General features: G+C 39.0%; 1 protein-coding gene across 6 annotated transcripts in view; it reads right to left on the bottom strand.

Moving 5' to 3' along the window:
• Positions 1 to 20,607, bottom strand: part of Ahi1 (Abelson helper integration site 1) — a 128,198-nt gene that overhangs the window by 56,138 nt on the left and 51,453 nt on the right. For 3 of the 6 annotated variants that reach the window (XR_380069.4, XR_001779555.2, NM_026203.3), the window contains exons 17-18: positions 16,514 to 16,540; positions 6,259 to 6,379 (exon numbers count right to left, since the gene is read on the bottom strand). Coding sequence is in view for 2 of the 6 variants with exons in the window: in NM_026203.3 (NP_080479.2) it covers positions 6,259 to 6,379; positions 16,514 to 16,540 (148 nt within the window). In the remaining 4 variants the exon portion in view is untranslated. The remainder of the gene's footprint in view (positions 1 to 6,258; positions 6,380 to 16,513; positions 16,541 to 20,607) is intronic. The other 3 variants (XR_001779556.2, XR_003948741.1, NM_001358561.1) reach the window with 1 other exon arrangement.

Below are 20,607 nucleotides of genomic sequence, written 5' to 3'. Positions count from 1 at the left end.
ACTGCTAATTATTTATGAGCTACTATTGTTGTATTAATGCTAAAAAATTAAAACAGTACTCCCTACATTTTATCAATCATTTTATAATTGATTTCACCTTGCATGCTACCATAACAGATCTCTAGAATCATCATTGAGCAGCAAGAAAACCAGGCTTGCTAGCCTCTACTAACTGTATGAACGTCTTCACAGGCTGTCCCTGCTCCTCAAATTTAAAGCTCTTCTCTTTTAGTATGCACTAACTTAAAAAAAAAAAAAAACACCTCAGTTCAAAAATCACTGAATATTTAAATATTTCTTGTCTTTTTCTATCAACAACAAAACCTGCTGATTCTCTGAGGGTAAGCTCCAAAATCTAATTATTTTAATAATTAAAGGAGACTCAAACCCAGGGCCCCAAGCACGCCAACCGCACCAGACACGCACGGTCAGCTACCAAGTCACCCCAGATTTTTAGTTTTTTTTTTTTAATAATTGCAACATTTATTATTATTTATCCTTTTATTGATTGTGTGTGAATTTCTCATCATGCACCCAACCCCACTCATCTCTCTGTCCACTGATATCTGCTCTCCACCCTTGCAACTCGCCCCCCAAAACCAAAACTAAAACCAAAGAAACTGCACTATCCGACAGTACATCCTTTTGTCCTCATATCTTTCCTTGCAAATGTTTATTGCAGTGAGTCACTGGTCTGGTTCGAGGCCTCTGGCTTCTGCTACACTATCAATACTGGATCCCTACCAGCCTCCTCTCTGATATCTTGTTGCTCTGAGTCATGGAGATCCTGCGGCTTTGGAGGTGCAGGACCAGTTTCTTCACGCAGTGCATAGATGGGGTAGATAATGGCATGGGGCCAACTCAAAGCCCTGGATCTGGGCTTGGGTGGTATCGAGGCTGGTCAGCTCACCAGTTCTTCCACACCCACACAACCAGAGCCAGCTCTCCAGCACTGCCTGGACTATCACCCAATGCCAAAGCCAACAATGGGCAGGCAGGGCCAGCTCTCCTGCCAAAGCCAACAATGGGTAGGCAGGGCCAGCTCTCCCGCTCTCATACCCTCAGGCTGGCCCACCTGCACCCACACCACTAGGGCAGCTCTATTCTGCTGCCCAGGACAGGTGCAGGGCAAGCTCTCCTGAGTGCTGTGGCCAGCAAAGGGGAGGCATCTCTCCCTTGCCCACACCACCACATTGCAGGCTAGGGAGCTTTAGATTTTCATCTCAGCAAGCAGCACCATCATACTGTTTGGCTAACTGCAAACTGATTAGAAGGTAAAATAGTTTAGTGACTTACTGAGCAATAAAGGCAGGATTAATCCCTAATCTGAAACGGTCTCTTCTACATAGCACGGCCTCTATTAGCCAACAAATGTAACAAAATCTTTAATAACAAAATGCCTTTCTCCTGTTTTGATGCTACCTATTATAGAAAGACACTTTCTTAAGAGGGAACAGAGTTGGGTTACAAGAAACACCTTGTATTCTTCTTCACGCTTCTTGCGTTGTTTCTGAAGACAGCAAACCCAAGAGATGCTTGCAAAGAGTGTTTTGTTGGGTGGTCATCTGAGGGGCAAAGCGTGATCCTGCCAACCCGTGTACTCATAACAGATCTTGACATGCTACCTCAGTTTTTATGTCTGTTTTGATCTTAATACCACATCCCAAAGATGACCTCAAGTTGGCACTTGGAGAGAAAGCTAAAGTCTCAACAGTCCGTGGCTCCCCTCACCGTGCCCTCCGAGTGCTTCTCCACACCGTGTTCACTGTCCTTCACACCCTTTCTCTCCGTAACAGCTCACCGAGCCAGGTCTTAAGTAAGGTTTTCTCCATTATTTGTCTACAATGATTTCAAATGAGGATGGGGAAGTCTCGAATAGCCTCATGCTATTTAATCTCAAGACATTTTGCATATTTCAAAGGCAAGAGTATTTTTATGACCCAAACAATGCTCTGAAGTGAGAAATTCAGGTGCTTCTAGCTAGAGCGAGGATGCCAGCTGCCCAGGCAAAGGGAAATTAGGAATCAGATCAAAGACACCAAAGACCAAGTCTTTGTCACCATGATGAAGGTGCTGAATTCAGAGAAGTATTTAAAAAAAAAGTCTTTCAAAATCCATACATTAAAAGCATTTGATTCTTTTAACACACTAAAGTACAATTAAAGATATCTGCTTACAGAAAAAAAAATCAGTTCATTCTGGAGATTATCTTTGATCTATGACAATTAACTAATTTTTCTCATTTATCTCACCACTGAATTGAAATTTTGGAATTTTGAAAAGTCTGAAATCAGAATTCAATAGACACTCTTTTTCAATTAACAGTTTCAAGTTCGTTAAGTAGCACTAGGAAGACTGTGCCAACTCTGATGGCTGAGGGAAGTCTTTGAAGCTTAATTTGCTTTCCTTACAATGGAAACCCCCTTTTAAACATCAGCTGTGTTTATTGAGTCATTCTATTTCCTAATTTTTGCCAAAATGTATTTTTCCTTTGAGACACAAGAATCATCATGTTTCCAGCTTAGATGTAATACAAACTCAAGTTTATAATTAAAAAGATACGAAGATTAAATGAACAAAGTTACTTTATCTTGCTTGACCTATCTATTTAATCTGAATTACATTTAATTTAGAGAAATGATATGAATAAAAAATACACAATACGTAAAATATTCTCTTTGAACAATAACTTGGAAAGATGATACAAACACTGCCCTGCCAGCAGTGAAAAATTTTGATATTTTTGCCCTCATCTACTCATAAGAGTGAATAGACTACTAAGTAATCTATTTAAATAATCCACATTAGGGTGTAGCTATGTGGTCCAGCCTGGTCTTAAAGTTGTGGGCTGGGGCATTCTTCCTGCCCCTGCCTTTGGAGTACGTGGAACTAGGTATGGCCCACCATGTCTGGGGTCATAATTTATAGAAAAGACTTACGGAGGTGACTGAATGGGACCCAGACTTAAACCAAATAACAGAATAAAATTTCTCTCCCGGGAGCCTGCTGATTTCACTAGAGATCAAATACCACATCACACTAGAATGTGTGCTTAAAAAAAAAACCCTAATAAATGACAAGCACAAATCTATTTAAGAGCAAAGAAAATGTGAGCTCACTGACGATCAAGAATTGAGATGTCTTGCTTGACACCTCAGTTTCAGAAGCCACACTTTCCCAAATGGCAGTTACATATTCCAGTTACTATTTAGAAAAACCTGCCAAAGTAAAGCGGCTGTGAGCAGCTGGCAGAGAAGTAGCTCTAAGTGCTGCCTCTCCAAGATCCTGGACAAAGACAACTTGGCCTCCCAAACCTGTGTCTGAATAGTGAGCACGATGTCCTGGGTCTCCTGCAGGCCGCCTGGCCAGGGCCCGGGCTTCTCAGACTCACTGTTAGTTCACTGGATGATAGAGGGCTAAGCTCTTGGAGGAGTGAGATTATTTTATTCGGTGTGACTCCTGGGTGACTGCTATAGAGTGGCTGTGAGCAGAAGAAGATACATAGGAAACACTTAGGCGCTTGTGTAAACACAAATTGGTAGCAGTGGCGTTTCCTCAGTCCACAGAAGAATGGAATTTCCCAGCTCAGGTCTGTGGCTGTCTGGGTCCCCGAAGTGTCTGCTGTTATGTCCGCTTTCCACCTCTAACTCTGCTCATGAGGACCTTCTCCATCTTTTAGTCAAGTTGGCTAAAGGTTTGTCAGTGTTAATGACTTTCTCAAACAATCAACTCTGTTCCATTGATTATTGATCTTGTTGTTGTGTCTATATTACTGATTCATCCATGAGTTTCATTATTTCTTGTCATCTACTCCTTTTGGGCATTATTTCGATTTTTTGTTCTGGAGCTTTCAGGAGTGCGGGTAACTTACTAATATGAAATCCCTCTAATTTTTGAAGCAATTTTGAAGTAAGAAAAGCTTGCTCAATGTACCATAAAGCATTTACATGAACTGTAATCTGTAATTTTATCTGAAATGTTAAAATTAGAATTCCATTTTAAAAAATTCCTTGATATAGTTTTAACTTTAAAAAAAAAGTCAGCTTATTTATTTTTTCCTTATCGGAGCCTTTGATTAACAGCTCAGCGAATACCTAAACAAAGTTTTCTGGGAGCACTTTCCCTCTTCAGCCTGTCTCTCACACAGAGATCAATAATTCTTTTTAAAGACATATTTTATCTTATAAGATACAGTGTACCTTTCATTCTCACACCTCGGGTAATTCTATTCCATATAGATAATTCAGAGAGTTCTAGGCTGAGGACAGCCAGACAGCCCACAGCCTGTGTCTGCCAGCATCTGAGAGGTGGGACTGAGAGGGATGCTCGGCAGAGGGAGGCAGGCAAGGAAGCAAGGGCTACCTGCATGCAAGCAGCGCGTGCGCACTCTGAGGAGCCTCTTAACCACTCTCTGCTACCACTACAGCTTGCTTTCCAGTAGCAGTCTTTCAAATCTGCACTTTTCAGAATTCATCGCTCTGACTGAATTTGCTATGGTCCCAACTGTCTCCCACGCTGAGCTTCTTGAAGGCAGGGACTGTAATACTTACTACATGTCTTTTAGAGGTCACAGCAAACAAATCACAACAATTTTAGAGTAATTAAAGTGTTTCCAAACTTTGAGGATTATAAACCACTTAAGAAAGAAATGCTTATTTTTCTACAGCCCCAATTTCCTAGAACTTGCTTTGACTAAATAAGATTAACATAAACTCACGTCAGAGTACAAACATGTACTCTCCCAGCATGTAAATACACTTATGTATAGTCTACAATGGAATTGCTCTCTGCATGACTCTAAGTGGGCCTGTCCCTTAGAGCTCTGGACAAATAGCTTTTCCCTGTACTAAACATTACAGGGCCTGCAAATTTGATGTGGGCTGTCAGTTAAGACTTTCTATTCATGTGTGTGTAATATGTATGTGTGTATAGAAACGTATTTTAAGAGTTACTTCACTTTAAAGCATATGTGACTTTGTGTGTTTATATATGGGAACATGGACTTCTGACTGCAGGGACCTGGGAGTCCAGAACAGGGCTCTGGATCCCTGAGGGCTGGAGTTTCTGGGGGTTGCAAGCTGCCTCTCCTGGGTGTTGGAACGGAACTCAGGTCCTTGCAAGAGCTGTACTCACTTTCAAATACTAAGCCATCTTTACAACCTCCAAGATTTCTATTTTAACCATTATATGTACATATGTACACTGTTTGTTTTTGTGTCCCTATATTTCATATCCTAACAGATGTGTATAATTAAGAAAACTCACTTATCCATATTTAAAGCTTATTTGAACATGAGACAAATACTATAATTTTTCTAAAATATTAATTCTTTAAGAGCGGTATGCAATGTATTTTGATCCTATTCACCAAAACTCCTTACCCTTCTCTTCCTAGAATTACAGAATTTTCATACAGAAACCAAACACCTCACTTGTCTGCAGGGTTGACAAAACTGAAGCTTGAAGAACTGGCTCAGCCTCTATCCTACCCTCCTCCTCTACCCTCCTCTGTAAGGGGGAACTTGAGCAGCCACTCTCCTGGCTGCGAGTGAGGACTTCTTTCTCAGACACTAACTTTTTAATGAAAAATAATTAGTGGTCAGTTTACAACTAATCACATTTTTATTTTCTAACACACACACACACACATGTATAATATATAGGTGAACTTTGTCCATGGTCATTCAAAATAAAGATTGTTATTTCTCATAGATACTTTAATATCCTTTGAAAACCTTGTTCAAGTACATTTAAAATATTAGTCTAAAATTTGCAACTGTACAACTTATTTCAATTCAGTGATTAATGTAGATTTTTAAAGTAAACTTTTTGTATTTTCTCTTAACTTGCTAACTTGAAGGGCTGGGATATCACTTCAGCTATGTAGCCTCTTTTATCCACCAAAAGTCAAACTGTTTTGGTTTTAGATAGAATTTAAAAACAGTTAAAAATAAAATCACCCATAAGCCATTGTTCCTTTATTCATTTGAAAAACTCATATTTCATATTTCATGGTTAGGTCTCCTGGTTTTGAAGTTTTCATGGATCTCTTTCACAGGATATAAGTTCAAGGTAGTTAGTGTTAAGTTACCACATCTGAACGTCCCCCTCGTCTCTATGACTTTGCGGGGATAGACTTGGCCAGAAGTAAAGACCTAGCATTAGCTCAGCACCGTGTGATTTCTGAAGAAAAATAAGGACGTTCATAACATTAGCATTGATGCTTAAAAGAATGGTCAGCTCCAGAAAGCTGCTCACCAGTCTGGGGGAGTCCAAACTGATGTATGATCTCATCAGTGGTCAGCACGAACGACTGCTTTACCCTGGGCTTCTTTGCAGGGCCTGGTGGTGGCGAAGTCATTGAGAGATTTTTGTTGACCTGCAATAAAAAAGGCCAATCAGAAAGGACCTCAAACTTCCTGAGTCACAGACACAAGAACCGGATGAGAACGATTTGCGGACTATCCAAACCAGGACATGTAACAGGTCAAGGGGAGTGGTAGCAATTCAGGTGGTTAGTTTTATGGTTGGAAGACAGGCCAAGCTTTTTATTAAAGATACAATGGCTATCAAAGTCGTTTAGAAAGGTAAAATTTTGGAATTAATACTATGTAATGATTTAAAAAACAGAGGTCTTAAGATTCAAAGAAATGTAAATGTATAAGTGACTCCTTGATTGCTTTCAATAAAGAAAGTCAAAAGTCTCCTCCCCACACTTTCTTGTATCTTAGTAGGACAGCAGCAAAGTCAAATTAGAGATGAAAACGCCGTAAACACCGTACTACTCATGCGCTTGTGTAACATGGTGACAAATTTAACACACGACAATCTCACTTCCATGGAGAAAGTTCCATGGCATAAAAAGCTTTTCCTTAAAGACTAAACACAGAATGACTATTTAAAAATGATAAACATAAGCACATTTTCTATAAGTAAACATAATATTCCGTAAAATGTAAAACATATCACGAGTGACTTGAGCATAATAGTCCCAAGACGTGAAATGTATAATAGGTGCATTTTCACAAAAAATAGTTCACTAAAACAGTTAAAAAGTTTATTAGTAAATTTATCTTAGAAATTAGAATTAATTTCAAGAAAAATTTAGTCTTGTTCATTATGAATAATTCATTCAATCTTTTTCTTCTTTTAAGAATCATAAAATAGGATCTTTTTCATTCTTACAAATTGAGATAGTCTAATGTTAGAAATTCACTGCAAATAGTCATTCAATTAAAGATAACATAAATATCAGTGTATGAAAATGTCATTCTTTTTATTTACTTTCATTCTTTCATTTACTTTGCTTTAAATAATCAAAACCACAAAGAACTTCAGCAGGAGTTCCACTACACTAATGGTTAAAACTTAGGAGCCCTGTAAAGAATAGTGCTGTGCTGTACTTATATATATTCTTTATCTGTCTCGCTAGCTACATATTTATAAATGCTTCTATTTTTTAAGTGATGATTGTGTATCTTAGAGTCACTTCTTTCCTTGGACCACAGAGCTTTAGCAGATTTGGAGACAAGGTAATTAAGAGCATACAGTAAGACACTTCTGGAATACCAGTTATTACGCTATCTCATAAAACTTAAAAAAAAAAACATACCTTTTGTGGGCATAATTATGGGAATCAAATCTGGACTTTACACATGCTAGGCAAGTGCCTACCCCACAGCTATGTTCCCAGCCAAAAAATTCTTCAAAATAATTAGAAGGAGCTCAAACCACATCAGGGTTAACTTATTACCAAACCTGAAAAATTCTCAGGATCCATTATTAAGCTCTGGCCAAAATTAATATGCTATAACTATATGTTACTAAAATAACAAAGAAAACCGTTGGGCTTCATTATTCGTCTATAAATGGGGATCTCAATATAGGTTCTGACTGTGCTTTATCAACAATGTGCCAAGAAAGAGGAGACGAAGTTTTAATACTGTATTTACATGTTAGCTATCAAGTACTGGACAATGTAGTAAAGATATTAAATAGTGCTGGTATTGTTCAATGATAGGGCTTTTGTCTGTATTATAAAATAACCCAAATATTTCTGTTTGCAAAAATAAACTATAAAGAGTGATACCAATGTAGTATTAGGTATTAGTGTTATCTATCAGAAAATCAGGCAAACCTAATGTAGATGCAGTTCTCTGCTTTTAGCAGAAATTGTAATACAAAAGACACATTTATCACTTGGCTATTTAATTACCCTCTTGTTAGAGCCTTTGTCGATTTTGCTTTTGTATTCTTGAAAATTATTTTCAAACATGTTAAATAATGTATTTAAAGTATGGTGTAAGTGAACAGGTGTATACTAGGATATAATTACAGGATTCTACACCTTTATCTATGCCATGCTTATGGATATACCCATCTCTCATATCTCTCATATCTCCCTCTTTAAGGCTTTATCTATGCTAAAACAAAAACAAATAGCAGACAGTTACATCAGGGCTTAATTGTCTCTGCTTGGCCATAAGACTCAACACTAAGATAATGTTGTGTATAGGGAGGAGAACAATAATTTCATGTTTTCCCTAAGCAACTGTTATGACTCTGATCTTTCCTGACATCTTTTTTGGATACTATGCAAATGTCAATGAAGCAGGAGTAGCAATGGTGCAGAGTAGGTAACAAACCTAAGATTTAACATAACCATCCGTTATTATTAGTGGGGATTGGAAAATAGAAGTCAAAAGATTTTCAAAATTATTGGACATATATTTAGAATTTCACTTAGAGGAAAAAAAATAATGGCCATTAAATAGAGTGGAGCAATGTGTGTTTTTGAAATATATGCTGTGGAAAAGGATTGCTTAATAACTTTACAACAACAGAACGGTTGGCTAAGACAGTCTGCCCCATACCAATCTACCCTCTTTTCACAACACATTTTTCTGCTTGCTTCATGCAAAAAAAACCACAGTTCGCTAAGGTCAGTTTAATACTTCCATACTAGAGAAATCTAAAAGCACAGAAATTTGAATGAAATTTATAATAAGGAAAAAGAAAAAAATTACCAAGAACTTCTGCCAAGTTAGTTACAAAACTTTCTCCTGTTCTATCTGGCTATAAGCAGCATCATGCAGGAATGCAAGCGCTCATCTCCCAGGACTGGGCTAATTTTCTTGTTAAAACTCTTACTGCACCGAACATAAAACTGAATGTGAAAGATTAAACAAGCTAATAATTAATTTCTCTTTTAGTAATTAAAATGAGAAACCTCTGGGGGCGAGATCACACCCACTCTCATTCATATGCACAGTCTAATCCTGGCAGCCAACTGTAGATCAGGTGGCACTCTCAACCCAACTACAAGTTTATGGCTTCTCAACTTTGGGTGATTCCCTTAAAAGTTCACACTCCTGACTTTCCCAGACATTTTCCTACATCAGGTTGTCCAGTTGGAGAATATCCATGCTGCTCTGGTTTGCAGGAGAATGAGAAGTGTAACATGTGAAGTTTATAGTACTTGATCAAAGGATGCTTTGGCTTTCTCTATAGGCCAGGACAGAGAGGCGAGGAACAGCAGTACTAACTTAGTAAAAGGTTTTACAGCAGCAAAGCGTCAGGGATCCTCCTGTGGAGCCTCTCAACCCACTGGCTACAATGTTAAATCAACCCACTGGCTACAATGTTAAATCAACCCACGGGCTACAATGTTAAATCCACCCACTGGCTACAATGTTAAATCCACCCACTGGCTACAATGTTAAATCAACCCACTGGCTACAATGTTAAATCAACCCACTGGCTACAATGTTAAATCAAGAATCCAAATGCAATGCAGTCAGGGAGAAGCTTTTTTTTTTTTTTGTAATAAAAAACTAGTATTTAATCAGGACTGTTTAAGCCTGTAACAGGTACCAAGGATTTGTGGTTCATAGATTTGTGATGTGATTCTCCTACATGAAGTTCAAAATTAAAATTAGTTTGGCTCCAAGCAACACTATAGCAATCTGTCCCCAGGTAAGGCAGCGTACCTCCAGGCCGCTGGTCTTCTCCAAGCCTTCTCCAAGCCTTCATCTCCTGTCTGTCTTGGCAGTCTGTCCTTTATCTAAGCCCGAATCCCTTACCTCTAATCCTCTGAACCTCCTCTACCTGCCTTTCTTTCAGTGCCACTTTCTGCTCAGTGAACACTTCAGGTTCTCACAGGAGTCACGAAGACTTCCAAATTCTATGTAGAAACTATGCACAGACCCCTCTACTTAGAACAAAATATCAGTAAATCAAAAATAGCTCTCCCTCCACCTTAGGAACTCTCTTAAGCGTCACTAAAAGATAAATTCTTTGAACTACATCATAGACTGCAGCGCCTCAGCTCCTTTCACCTGAGCTTGTCTCTCTCCACATGACACTAGAATGAACAGCTGAGTCCAGTGCACTGCTGCGGCCCCTGCTGCTACACGCCACTCCCCCGCCATTCCTATTCTGCTCAAATCAATCTTGTCTTCTTACTGATGAATGTACACACACACACACACACACACACACAACTTTTAAATGTTTTTAGACAGGTTCTGATAGAGTTGAGGCCTTGAAATTGTCATGCAAGTGAAGCTGGCTTTAAACTCCTGATCTTTATTGCTTCTAGATCTTGTATGTATTATCAAGTTCAGCATATATATGTAAATATATATGGGTACATTATACACACATATGCATATATAATGATATTTTAAAAGGTTATATTCACTAAATATTCTATTACTTAAATATTTTTAAAAGATGTTTTTGGTAAATAGTACATTTCACAATAATTCTGACTAAAATATACATCACAACTTATAGCATTCTCTGTGTGTGCATGTGTGTGTGACTGTATGTACACATTCATGTGGGCAAGTATGCATGCATATGCAACAGTTTATGCGTATGATGGAGACCCAAAGTAGGTGTCAGGCATCTACCTCAGTTGATCTCCACAGTAGTTTTGGAGACGGGACTCTTCCTGAAGCAGTGAGCTCCAGCTTCCCTGCCTGCCTCTGCCTTGCGCATGCCTAGCCTTTTATCAGTGCTGTGTATCGTAACTCATGCCATCAGCCTTTTTTTTAAAACATTTTTAAATATTTTTATTAGGTAATTTCCTCATTTACATTTCCAATGCTATCCCAAAAGTTCCCCATACCCTTCCCCCCACTCCCCTACCCACCCACTCCCACTTTTTGGCCCTGGCATTCCCCTGTACTGGGGCATATAAAGTTTGCGTGTCCAATGGGCCTCTCTTTCCAGTGATGGCCGACTAGGCCATCTTTTGATACATATGCAGCTAGAGTCAAGAGCTCAGGGGTACTGGTTAGTTCATAATGTTGTTCCACCTATAGGGTTGCAGATCCCTTTAGCTCCTTGGGTACTTTCTCTAGCTCCTCCATTGGGGGCCCTGTGATCCATCCAATAGCTGACTGTGAGCATCCATTTCTGTGTTTGCTAGGCCCCGGCATAGTCTCACAAGAGACAGCTATATCTGGGTCCTTTCAGCAAAATCTTTGGCAGGCATTTTACTGACTGAGCCTCCTCTCCAGTTGTTTTCCATATTGTTGTGTTAGCCACAATCTATGGCCACAGCACCCATAACATGCCCAATCTCAGCATATATTAAACAGAATAACTAAATCAAACTCAATTGTATTTTTATTAATATGAACTAAGAGCTGATACTATTTTTGAAAATATGAGGTCCCGCAGCTTCAAGAAGCTTATACAGGAATGTGAAGAGAAAGATATGCCAGACCTAGAAGTGAAAATAATATTATAAAGAACTCAGCACTTATGTTGCTGTGATTTATAGTTAGTAAAAGGAGAGAAGAGAGGAGAGAGGAATGAAGATTCCTTTGAAGTAACTGATGATCTAACACTAGAGACAGCCAGCCAGGATTAATGGCACGTGAAGACAGGGTATGCCAGCCCCGAGTATGTCTGACAACATGGGCAGTCAGCCTCTTTTATGAGAATCAGAAAACACTGAACGGAAACGTATCTAGGCAAAACCACTTCTGCTATACTTCAACCCTAAGCAAAGGAAAGCACAAGGCAATCTGTAAATTACAAACTTGTATGAAGAAATTGTCATACTATCCTAATTCATGAGAACCTAAACCACTCTAGCACCTGGAAAGCAATCAGCTGGGAGCCCTTTCATCTCCACCATTAGCTGTGAATCTGTGCAGGGTTTAGCTGCTCTCAGGAAGGGTACAGCTCCCTTCTCTTAGGGCCTGTTCTTCTGGGAGAACTTCTCTTACATCTCTTCCCTCTCTATATGAATTTCATTCCAGTAACTACCACTTCCATGCTACATTACCAATAGCTACATAACCACGGGATAACTCAGAATAGCAAATCTAGATACTCTAATGTCCGTCAAATGTTCCCATCAAGCTAGAACACAGCACGACACACACTGAAAAGACTGGCATTTCCTGTTCCATTCTCACTTCACTCTTAATGAGTTTTGTGCCTATTTAAGGAGAGTATCACAAGGCCATTATCTTGTCAAACACAAGGGTCAACTTCGTTCTCTCTTTATCAATTCTCTCCACAGCATGTGCCAGTAAAATACTCTTTTCGAAATGCTCTTCTGTAAACTCCCCTTGCCTTGCCCTCACAGGTACCACCTCAGCTACGCTGTCACCATGGGGCCCTTATCCAGTTCTATAGCTCTTTAAACAGTGCTTTGGCCCTGAACACACGCTACTGTCTACTTCAGTTTCCTCGTGCCCCCAAATCTACTTCCCACACCTGCTCCCTCCATCCCAGCATCCTTCATCCAAGAATAGCAGGAGCAGCAGCTGCACAGCTGCCGAAACCCAAACCCAGAAGAGCTCATTTCTTTATTAACTGCACTGGATAGGTCCAAAGGCCTATTTCCAAAATATGGGCAAAATCAACAAACTAAACAGTGTCTTCAATCCATTTAGCACTCAGTGCTGTCTGGATGAGTCTACCAGCGTTTCTTCTAGGACCAGTGGACCTGATTGCTGATCACTGTGCTTGGAAGACCTCACTCTGCCAAAAGTCAAGGCTCCTGTTCAACCTGGATTGTCTCTCGAAGATAACAGACTCACTTCCTGTTGTGCTGACAAGATTCTTTAAAAAGCATGCACAGCCTACTCTTTGCCACCTTTCTAGTCCTGTCCTAAAACCGCACTTGCCTTTGGCCGTCACTACCCAGTTAAGCAAAGTCACTTTTCTGACCCCTGAATAGCCTTACTCTTACTTTAGTGCTGGGGTCTTTATGAAACGCTACTCTCTGGGAAATCTTCCATGATCCTCCATGACATAACTGCCTCTCCTTCTCTACTTACTCGCCACCCTAAAATCTCATTTTATCTCTATCAGTATTATCTGAAATTCCTTCATTCAGTGTATCTTCCCATATAAGAACATGCCTATGTGAATGTTCTAGCCCAAGCATTTTGAAAAATATTGGTAGCCTCTAAACTATTTGTATAAAGATCTCAGAAAACAATCTTTGCCTTCAAAACTATAATCATTAGGTCTCAACCTAGACCCTTATTTTTGTCAAGCACTTGTCAAAACCTTACTATACAGGACGCAGTGTGTGAGAGGCTGCACAACTGCACTGTGGTAATGGGACAATGACTAGTGACAAGGTGAATAAGAGACCAGATATGGGGCAGGAGCGGCAGTGCCAGGACCACTGGGTATCCGCATGTGACTGAGCTCTCAGACCATGTTATATCTTTAAAAATTAACTAAAAAAATAACCACATAGGGAAAACCACCAAAGCTATAAGACAAACAAACAAACAAAGCGGAAAACAAAATAGTAAATATATAAGACTTAGGGCTAGGCAATGTGACTTTGTATATGATACAAAAAAGATGGACAAAAGAAAAAATATAAAAACCACAAAAAATTACAACTTTTTTTTCTTTTCTAAAGGCAACATCTAGGGAGTGGAAAGAGCATACAAGAGGTATAAAACCTTTGTAGAGAATGCATCTGAAAGACAGCTGCACACATGTATGTGCACACATGTACAAAGAATTACTAAAAATTACTAAAATTACTAAAAATTAAATTAAAATTAAAGAATTACTAAAAATTACTGTGTGTACAAAGAATTACTAAAAAGTGAATAATAAAGAGATGAAAATCAAATGGGCAAATAATTTCAACAAACATTTCCTCAGAGTAGGTAGAAAACCCACATGCTGGAAATGCTCAACACCGCTAGCCATCAGGAAACGCAAGTCAAAAGAAACAGTACCATGCTTCATAAGCCGGGGGAGGGAAATGTTAAAACATGCCAAGAATTCAAGTCTTGGTGGGGACAAGGAGAGGCTAGAACCCTCACATCTTTCTCGGAGGGTTCGAAAATACTTTGTCCATTTTGAAAATGAGTTTGAGAATTCCTCAAAATGTTAAAAATAATTATCATGTGATCCAAAAAAATTTCTCACTCCCACACAAATCCCAGAGAAATGAAAACACTGGTGACACCAATCCTGTTCATACCAACACATGGTCATAACACGTTAGTCTTGACACTAAGAGGTAGGAACAACTCTAACGCTGGTAAGCTGAAGGGCAGGTGGGAACCTGCAAGCACGGCACATCCGACCAGGGAGTCCCGGGGATGCAGAGTATCCACAGGGAGCGGTGAGACTCTAAAGGAGAGATGCCAGTCGTGACAGGCCACATACTGCAGCTAGGTGTGCTGGTTCATGCCTGTGATCCAAGCACATGGGGACTGGGATACAAGGATCACAGTGAGTTTGAGGCCAACCTAGGCTACTCAGGGAACATTTTATAAAAATAAAACAAAAACCCCGATTCCTAAACCAAAAGACAGCATATTTGACTCTATTTAATAAAATTCCATATGCAAAATAATCTATGGGAAACACATGAACAGTTACCGTGAGTCTGTATGGATACATGTTATGTTTATAAATTAGCAAGGGCAGTTAACAGACACTTTCTACGTGGGGAACTTGCATAATGCTGAATATAATTAAAAACAGTTAGATACACTTTATTTTCAGACTTATATTAGGCATCATTTTTGTCTTATCGTGAACGATGTATGAAGGCATGCATGTGTCACTGTATGAATGTAAAGGCCAGAGGATAGCCTGTTAGAGTTACTGCTTTACATGTGTGCTGTGGGTCACACTTAGGCTTCTGCAGCACGTGGTGCCTTCATTCACTGAGCTATCTTGCTTACTGTATCTCGTTATGCTGTATTGCTTTGCTGAAGGGAAATGAAGGTGGGATGAGTATGAGGGGAGGGAAGGCTGATGTGGTGAGGAGCTGGGAGGAGGGAGGGAGGGGAAACTGCCACAGGGATGCATTGGATGAGAGAAGAATAAATTAAAAAGGGCATTGTGGTGTATAAATTATATCTCAATGAAAAGCTATTTAAAGTAGTGTAAAAAGGCATTAATAATGTTAATCTTTCCTAATTTTAATTTTCAAATATGTAATTATAGTTTTGATGAGGGTTCATTCTTCATGTGTTCAGTGCTAGGGATACAAAGATGAAAGATGCTCCCTACTACCCTCAGGGAGTTTTCAGGTTAATAGGGCATTCTCCCTAATGACTGGTTAAATGTATACAGAGTCGCTGACTCAACTGACATTGAAATAACATTAGTAGAGAAAACTGCACACATTAGGGATAGAGAAAAGGAGAGGGAAAGAGAGGGAGAGGGAGAGGGAGAGGGAGAGGGAGAGGGAGAGGGAGAGGTCAGAGCTAGTCAGAAAACTGCTACTGCTACCAGCTTTATATATATTACACACTTGGGAGGATTCGGTAATCTTGGAGCTATAATCACTACAACAGTCACTGCTATCAGGAACAAGCTTCCTGAACATCTGCAGCCAAGTCCGAATACAGCTTGTTCTCTTTTCCCCTCCCCATCTTCCTTCCCCTTGTCTATAATCAATATCCGGTTGACTTGTGATAATTAGGTAAACTGCGATGGGTCTTGATGATACTGAATAGCTCATGGTCCTATTGGAAGTCTGGTCCTTCCTGGCATGCCTGTCTCACTCCACGGTAGTGGTGCTGTATGGAGGCATCTTCCAACCACCCTAATTCTTTCTCTTCTGATGTCTCATCTTTTACTATGCAATATATAATTCTATTTGGCAAATGATAAAATGTCAGGAGAGGAGGGAACAATGTAAGGGACTGCATTGTTGACTCCTTAACTGCTTAAAGTAGCTATCATATGTAGTAGATATCATAGAGAGCCTAAAAGAGGATGCCGAATGTGCTGGACCTGCACTGAAATTACATCCCAGTTGCTAGGACTTTAAATCTTCAAAACTTCGAATCTACTTGGCAAATACTCTTCTTGATGAATTCTGGGGGCCGAGTGTTATAATTCTGGTAAAATGGAAGCTCAGTAAGAAAAGAACACATCAGGCAACTTTTATAGGAGCTGTCACCTCTGCAATGGCGCAATCCAATCTGCTCGTACATCACAATAGAAACTTAATTTTAAAGTTGTCTTCCTGGTAATAACAACTACTTACTTTTGCAGCACAGGATCGTATCACCTCCTAAAAGAAATACAATACAATAAACAAGTATTCATAATTTTCTTTAAATAAAGTATTGCTCATTCTAAAACATTCAGATGTCAATCTTCTAATGATCCAAACTAGCATTTGAGAGTTTCCTTGTCACCCTGAATTGTCAGTCTGCATCGTTTCCACTGAGTTGCAAATAGGATAAATTCAAGAGGCTTAACTCTGTTTAGTAGCAAGACCAACTTGCCAATGCCCAAACTTCTGAGGGCCCAGTTCTTCCAGGGGAGATTTGTGTCTTCAATAAGCCTGGCATAAATCCTGTCCTACAACTGAGACAGGTCTAAAAAGATAAGCTCTCAATTGCCTAAAGGACAGTTATTACTATGACTGGCATCAGTGCCTATAATTTCCACATTAGCAATTTTTATCTAATAAAAATCTCATCAATACCATAGATGATAAAGAATGTGACATGTCATTTTAAAAAGCAGAAATGGACTGCTTATAAACCACAGGATAAGGCCACAATGATCACTTTTGAAAAGAAAAGTAGTAGATATCAATGAATAATGGACAAGTTGAAAATTTGCTCCTATGGAGACAATAAAAATATTCAACTCCAGTTAGAATTAGCCAGTATTTATCGTCAGCCTGGTATACTAAAAAAGCAACAACCAACCTCAAGTCTACAACAAACAAATGAACAAGCAAACAACTGTAAAAGAAGAACACTGGGAAATGTAAATAAGAAAACATCTAATAAAAATGTTGTTTCCATCAAAAAAAAAAAGAAAGAAAAAAGAAGAAGAACAACACTGGGTTTTTCTTGTAAAAATGCAAAAGCAGACACTGTTTAATGGAGACGGTAATTCAGTTTCCAAAAGGAGACCTGGGAATCCTGCTTGCTGGGCTGACTCTCAGGTCCAACCCTCACAGTCTGTTGGATTGTACCTCTAGTCTATAGGCTTCAAGTTGCTCTTGAGAGGGTACTAACACTCTACTACCCGATAAACTATTATTGGAGGACTAACTAGCAAAGCATGAAAAGCACGTACAGAAGTACCAGAGATACATTACAATGAGAATCACTAACAACAAAACATACTGCTTATCATTAATCTCTGTAAGATGAATTGCCTATGCAATGGAAATTCACATTTTCTGAAAATGGACATAAATAATTCTTAGAGTCATTCTATTCTTGCTTCTATGGTTCTAGCTGGCAAGCACCCTGTGACGATTACGCTGGACACAGGCTAATGTGAAAACTGGGGCAGTCTTGAGTGGTCCAGCACTGACGATAGGGACCCCGTTATCAGAAGACGTTCTCTAATAGATCCGGGTTTATAGATCGACTACTTGTTAGACTGGTTGCTCCTGACGGGTACCCAAGATTCTAAGCACTGTGAATGCAGTCATGAAGGCAAATCTCTCAATCTGAAAACTGAGAAGGAGATGTGTCCCCATAGGATTTACTGTGGGAGCAGCAGTCAGGCCTGCAGACCATGGAACAGTGATTTATATTAAGACTGGATGACAATGCTCTAAGAACCAGATTATCATTTACGCTTATGTCCTTGCCTAGTAAATAAATACTCATGAAGTGCCTGATGAGATTTAGTACGTAATTTAAATATATACAAACCATACCTTAAACCGGAGTTCTATTAGAAAATATTCCTAGTTTAGTAACAAAAGGCTGAGTAACAAAATGCTGAGTGCTTTATCCTCTTCCTTCCTTCCTTCCTTCCTTCCTTCCTTCCTTCCTTCCTTCCTCCCTCCCTCCCTCCCTCCCTTCTTTCCTTTCATTTTTCTTTCTTTTCTTTTTCCTTTCCTTTCCTTTCCTTTCCTTTCCTTTCCTTTCCTTTCCTTTCCTTTCCTTTCCTTTTCTTTTCTTTTTTTTTGGCTTTTAGAGACAGGGTTTCTCTGTGTAGCTCTGGCTGTCCTGGAACTCACTCTGTAGACCAGGCTGGCCTCAAACTCAGAAATCCTCCTGCCTCTGCCTCCCGAGTGCTGGGATTAAAGGTGTGCGCCACCACGCCCGGCCTGCTTTATCTTCTATAACTAGAGGAGCTCATAAAGAAAATGGGTTTCTAAAATATAATTACAAGAAACAAGGGAAAAGACATTGTGACAAAAGGTGATATAAGAATATTTTGTTTCTATCTTACTTTATATTAGACTGATAGAAAAATGGATCATATATAACATGAAAAAAGCTTAGCAGGATCTCTTTACACAGGCATAGTAAACAATGTGTTGTGTTTTTTGTTTTTGTTTTTTTGTTTTTGCTTTGTTTTTAAGCTACAGACACTGGACAAAGATTTATTTCCAAAGACAACTTTTATATCAATCCAAGGCATATGTATTCTCTAATTTAAAATGGAAATATGTTAAAAGCTAAATAGCTAAGGTGATATAAATTATCTTCAATAAAAATTATTAATTTATTTCTTCTGGTTGATTTAATTTCTTAAAAATACCTTTGACATTATTTTTCTTTTACATTTAATTTTACTTTATTTTCATTTATCTGAAGACATAAAGTAATATTAAAAGACAAGCTATAAAAGTTCGGTGTTTCAGGGTGTTGACTGTCATCTGAGAAGTGAGTGGCGGCTAGGGTCAGTCCCAGGACGCAGTAGTTCTTGTGTCTACGGACAACCTTGTCATACAGAGTACTGGACAAGGAGTCCTCTATCTTCTACTGGAAATGGGTTTTTCTCTAATTTTTTAAAAAGCAACATACCTATTATAATTCCTTTAAAAATGTGGAACACATCTGTTTGCTTATATTAAAAACACTAGAATGTATGAGAACTAAAACACTGAAACAAATATAAAGTCATACTGTCTTCATTTTAACTGAGTAACATTAAAAAAAAATAAAGTAATATACACAAACCTCTACTTTGCAACCAAATCTAACCCCAGTGAGCAGCGTGCTTCGTACCCTAGTGCAGCTTCTGAGGCAGGGGAGGAAGGCAGGAAAGCACATGCAGGGTCAAGGTTGCGGTGTTAGTCCTGGCAGTCAAGGTTTGTGTCAGGGAGGAGCAGGGAGCATGGCAGGCCCAGTGCAGGCCCATGGGAAAAGCAGCAGCCTATGAGCAAGGCTGTGGAGCCTCACTCACCCCTCAAGGAGCCCCAGGCAAAGGCGATCTAAATGGCTACCGTAAAGAAGACACATATTTCTAAGAATGGTTAAGCTTCTTGGCCCATACGAAAATTTCTTTTCGAAAAAGAACCATTGGCCACTTGATACCTAGCTTCTTTGGCACTTAGTGGTAACAGTGAAATCATAAGTTACAAGTTCATGTCAAAATTTTACCCATTGTTTTTTTAGGTTTTATTATTTTTCTTTAATGTTAATTGTTTTTCTTTCTCATAAGTTAATGAGACCGTTTCTCTAATTCATCTTGTGCTGACGTTTTTGCATGTTGGAGTTTGCTACATATGTGTGTGTGTCCTATTATAGACACACATATATACACTTATATTTATTAGGCAGAAATTTAAAATTTATTAATATTTTGGGGAAGAATTACTAATTTTATTTGAGCAAGTCTTTTGTCTACTTAATAAGAGAAATATTTGGTAGCACATAGTTCTAGGTTTGGGGTGTGTATGGGGTAGTATGGACTGAACCCTGGACTGTGGGCACAGTAGACAAGTGGTCTTTCCTTGAACTTTATGCCCATTTCCATAGTTATTAACCACACACTTAACTTCCGGTCAGTGAGATTCTATTTGCATGTGTGATCTAACACGTAGCTTTTTCAGCAAATTTCTATTTATGTTGCCTAATATTACAGTTCTTAGTTTCTCTTCTGATATACCTAGTTTATGACCTTGCATTACATTATCTATATTTTTTCAGCTTTATGACATTTAAATATCTGGTAAGACAACACTGTCCTCCTTAGCATCTCTTCTTTTTCCTGGCTCATCTGGAGAAGGCTGAGGGTAGCTGAAATATCTCTCAGCAGATAGCTACCATTTATATCTCAGACACCCTATGAGAAAGGTACATTTAGGATCTCACTGAATCTTTAAAATACAGTAAGGTGAGTCCTCACTTTTAGAGATGAGGAAATTTT

This window comes from Mus musculus, chromosome 10 (genome assembly GCF_000001635.26).
Source record: "Mus musculus strain C57BL/6J chromosome 10, GRCm38.p6 C57BL/6J".
Lineage (NCBI taxonomy): Eukaryota > Metazoa > Chordata > Mammalia > Rodentia > Muridae > Mus > Mus musculus.
Note: the sequence above shows the minus strand (reverse complement) of the source record. Positions and strands in the feature narration are given on the sequence as shown.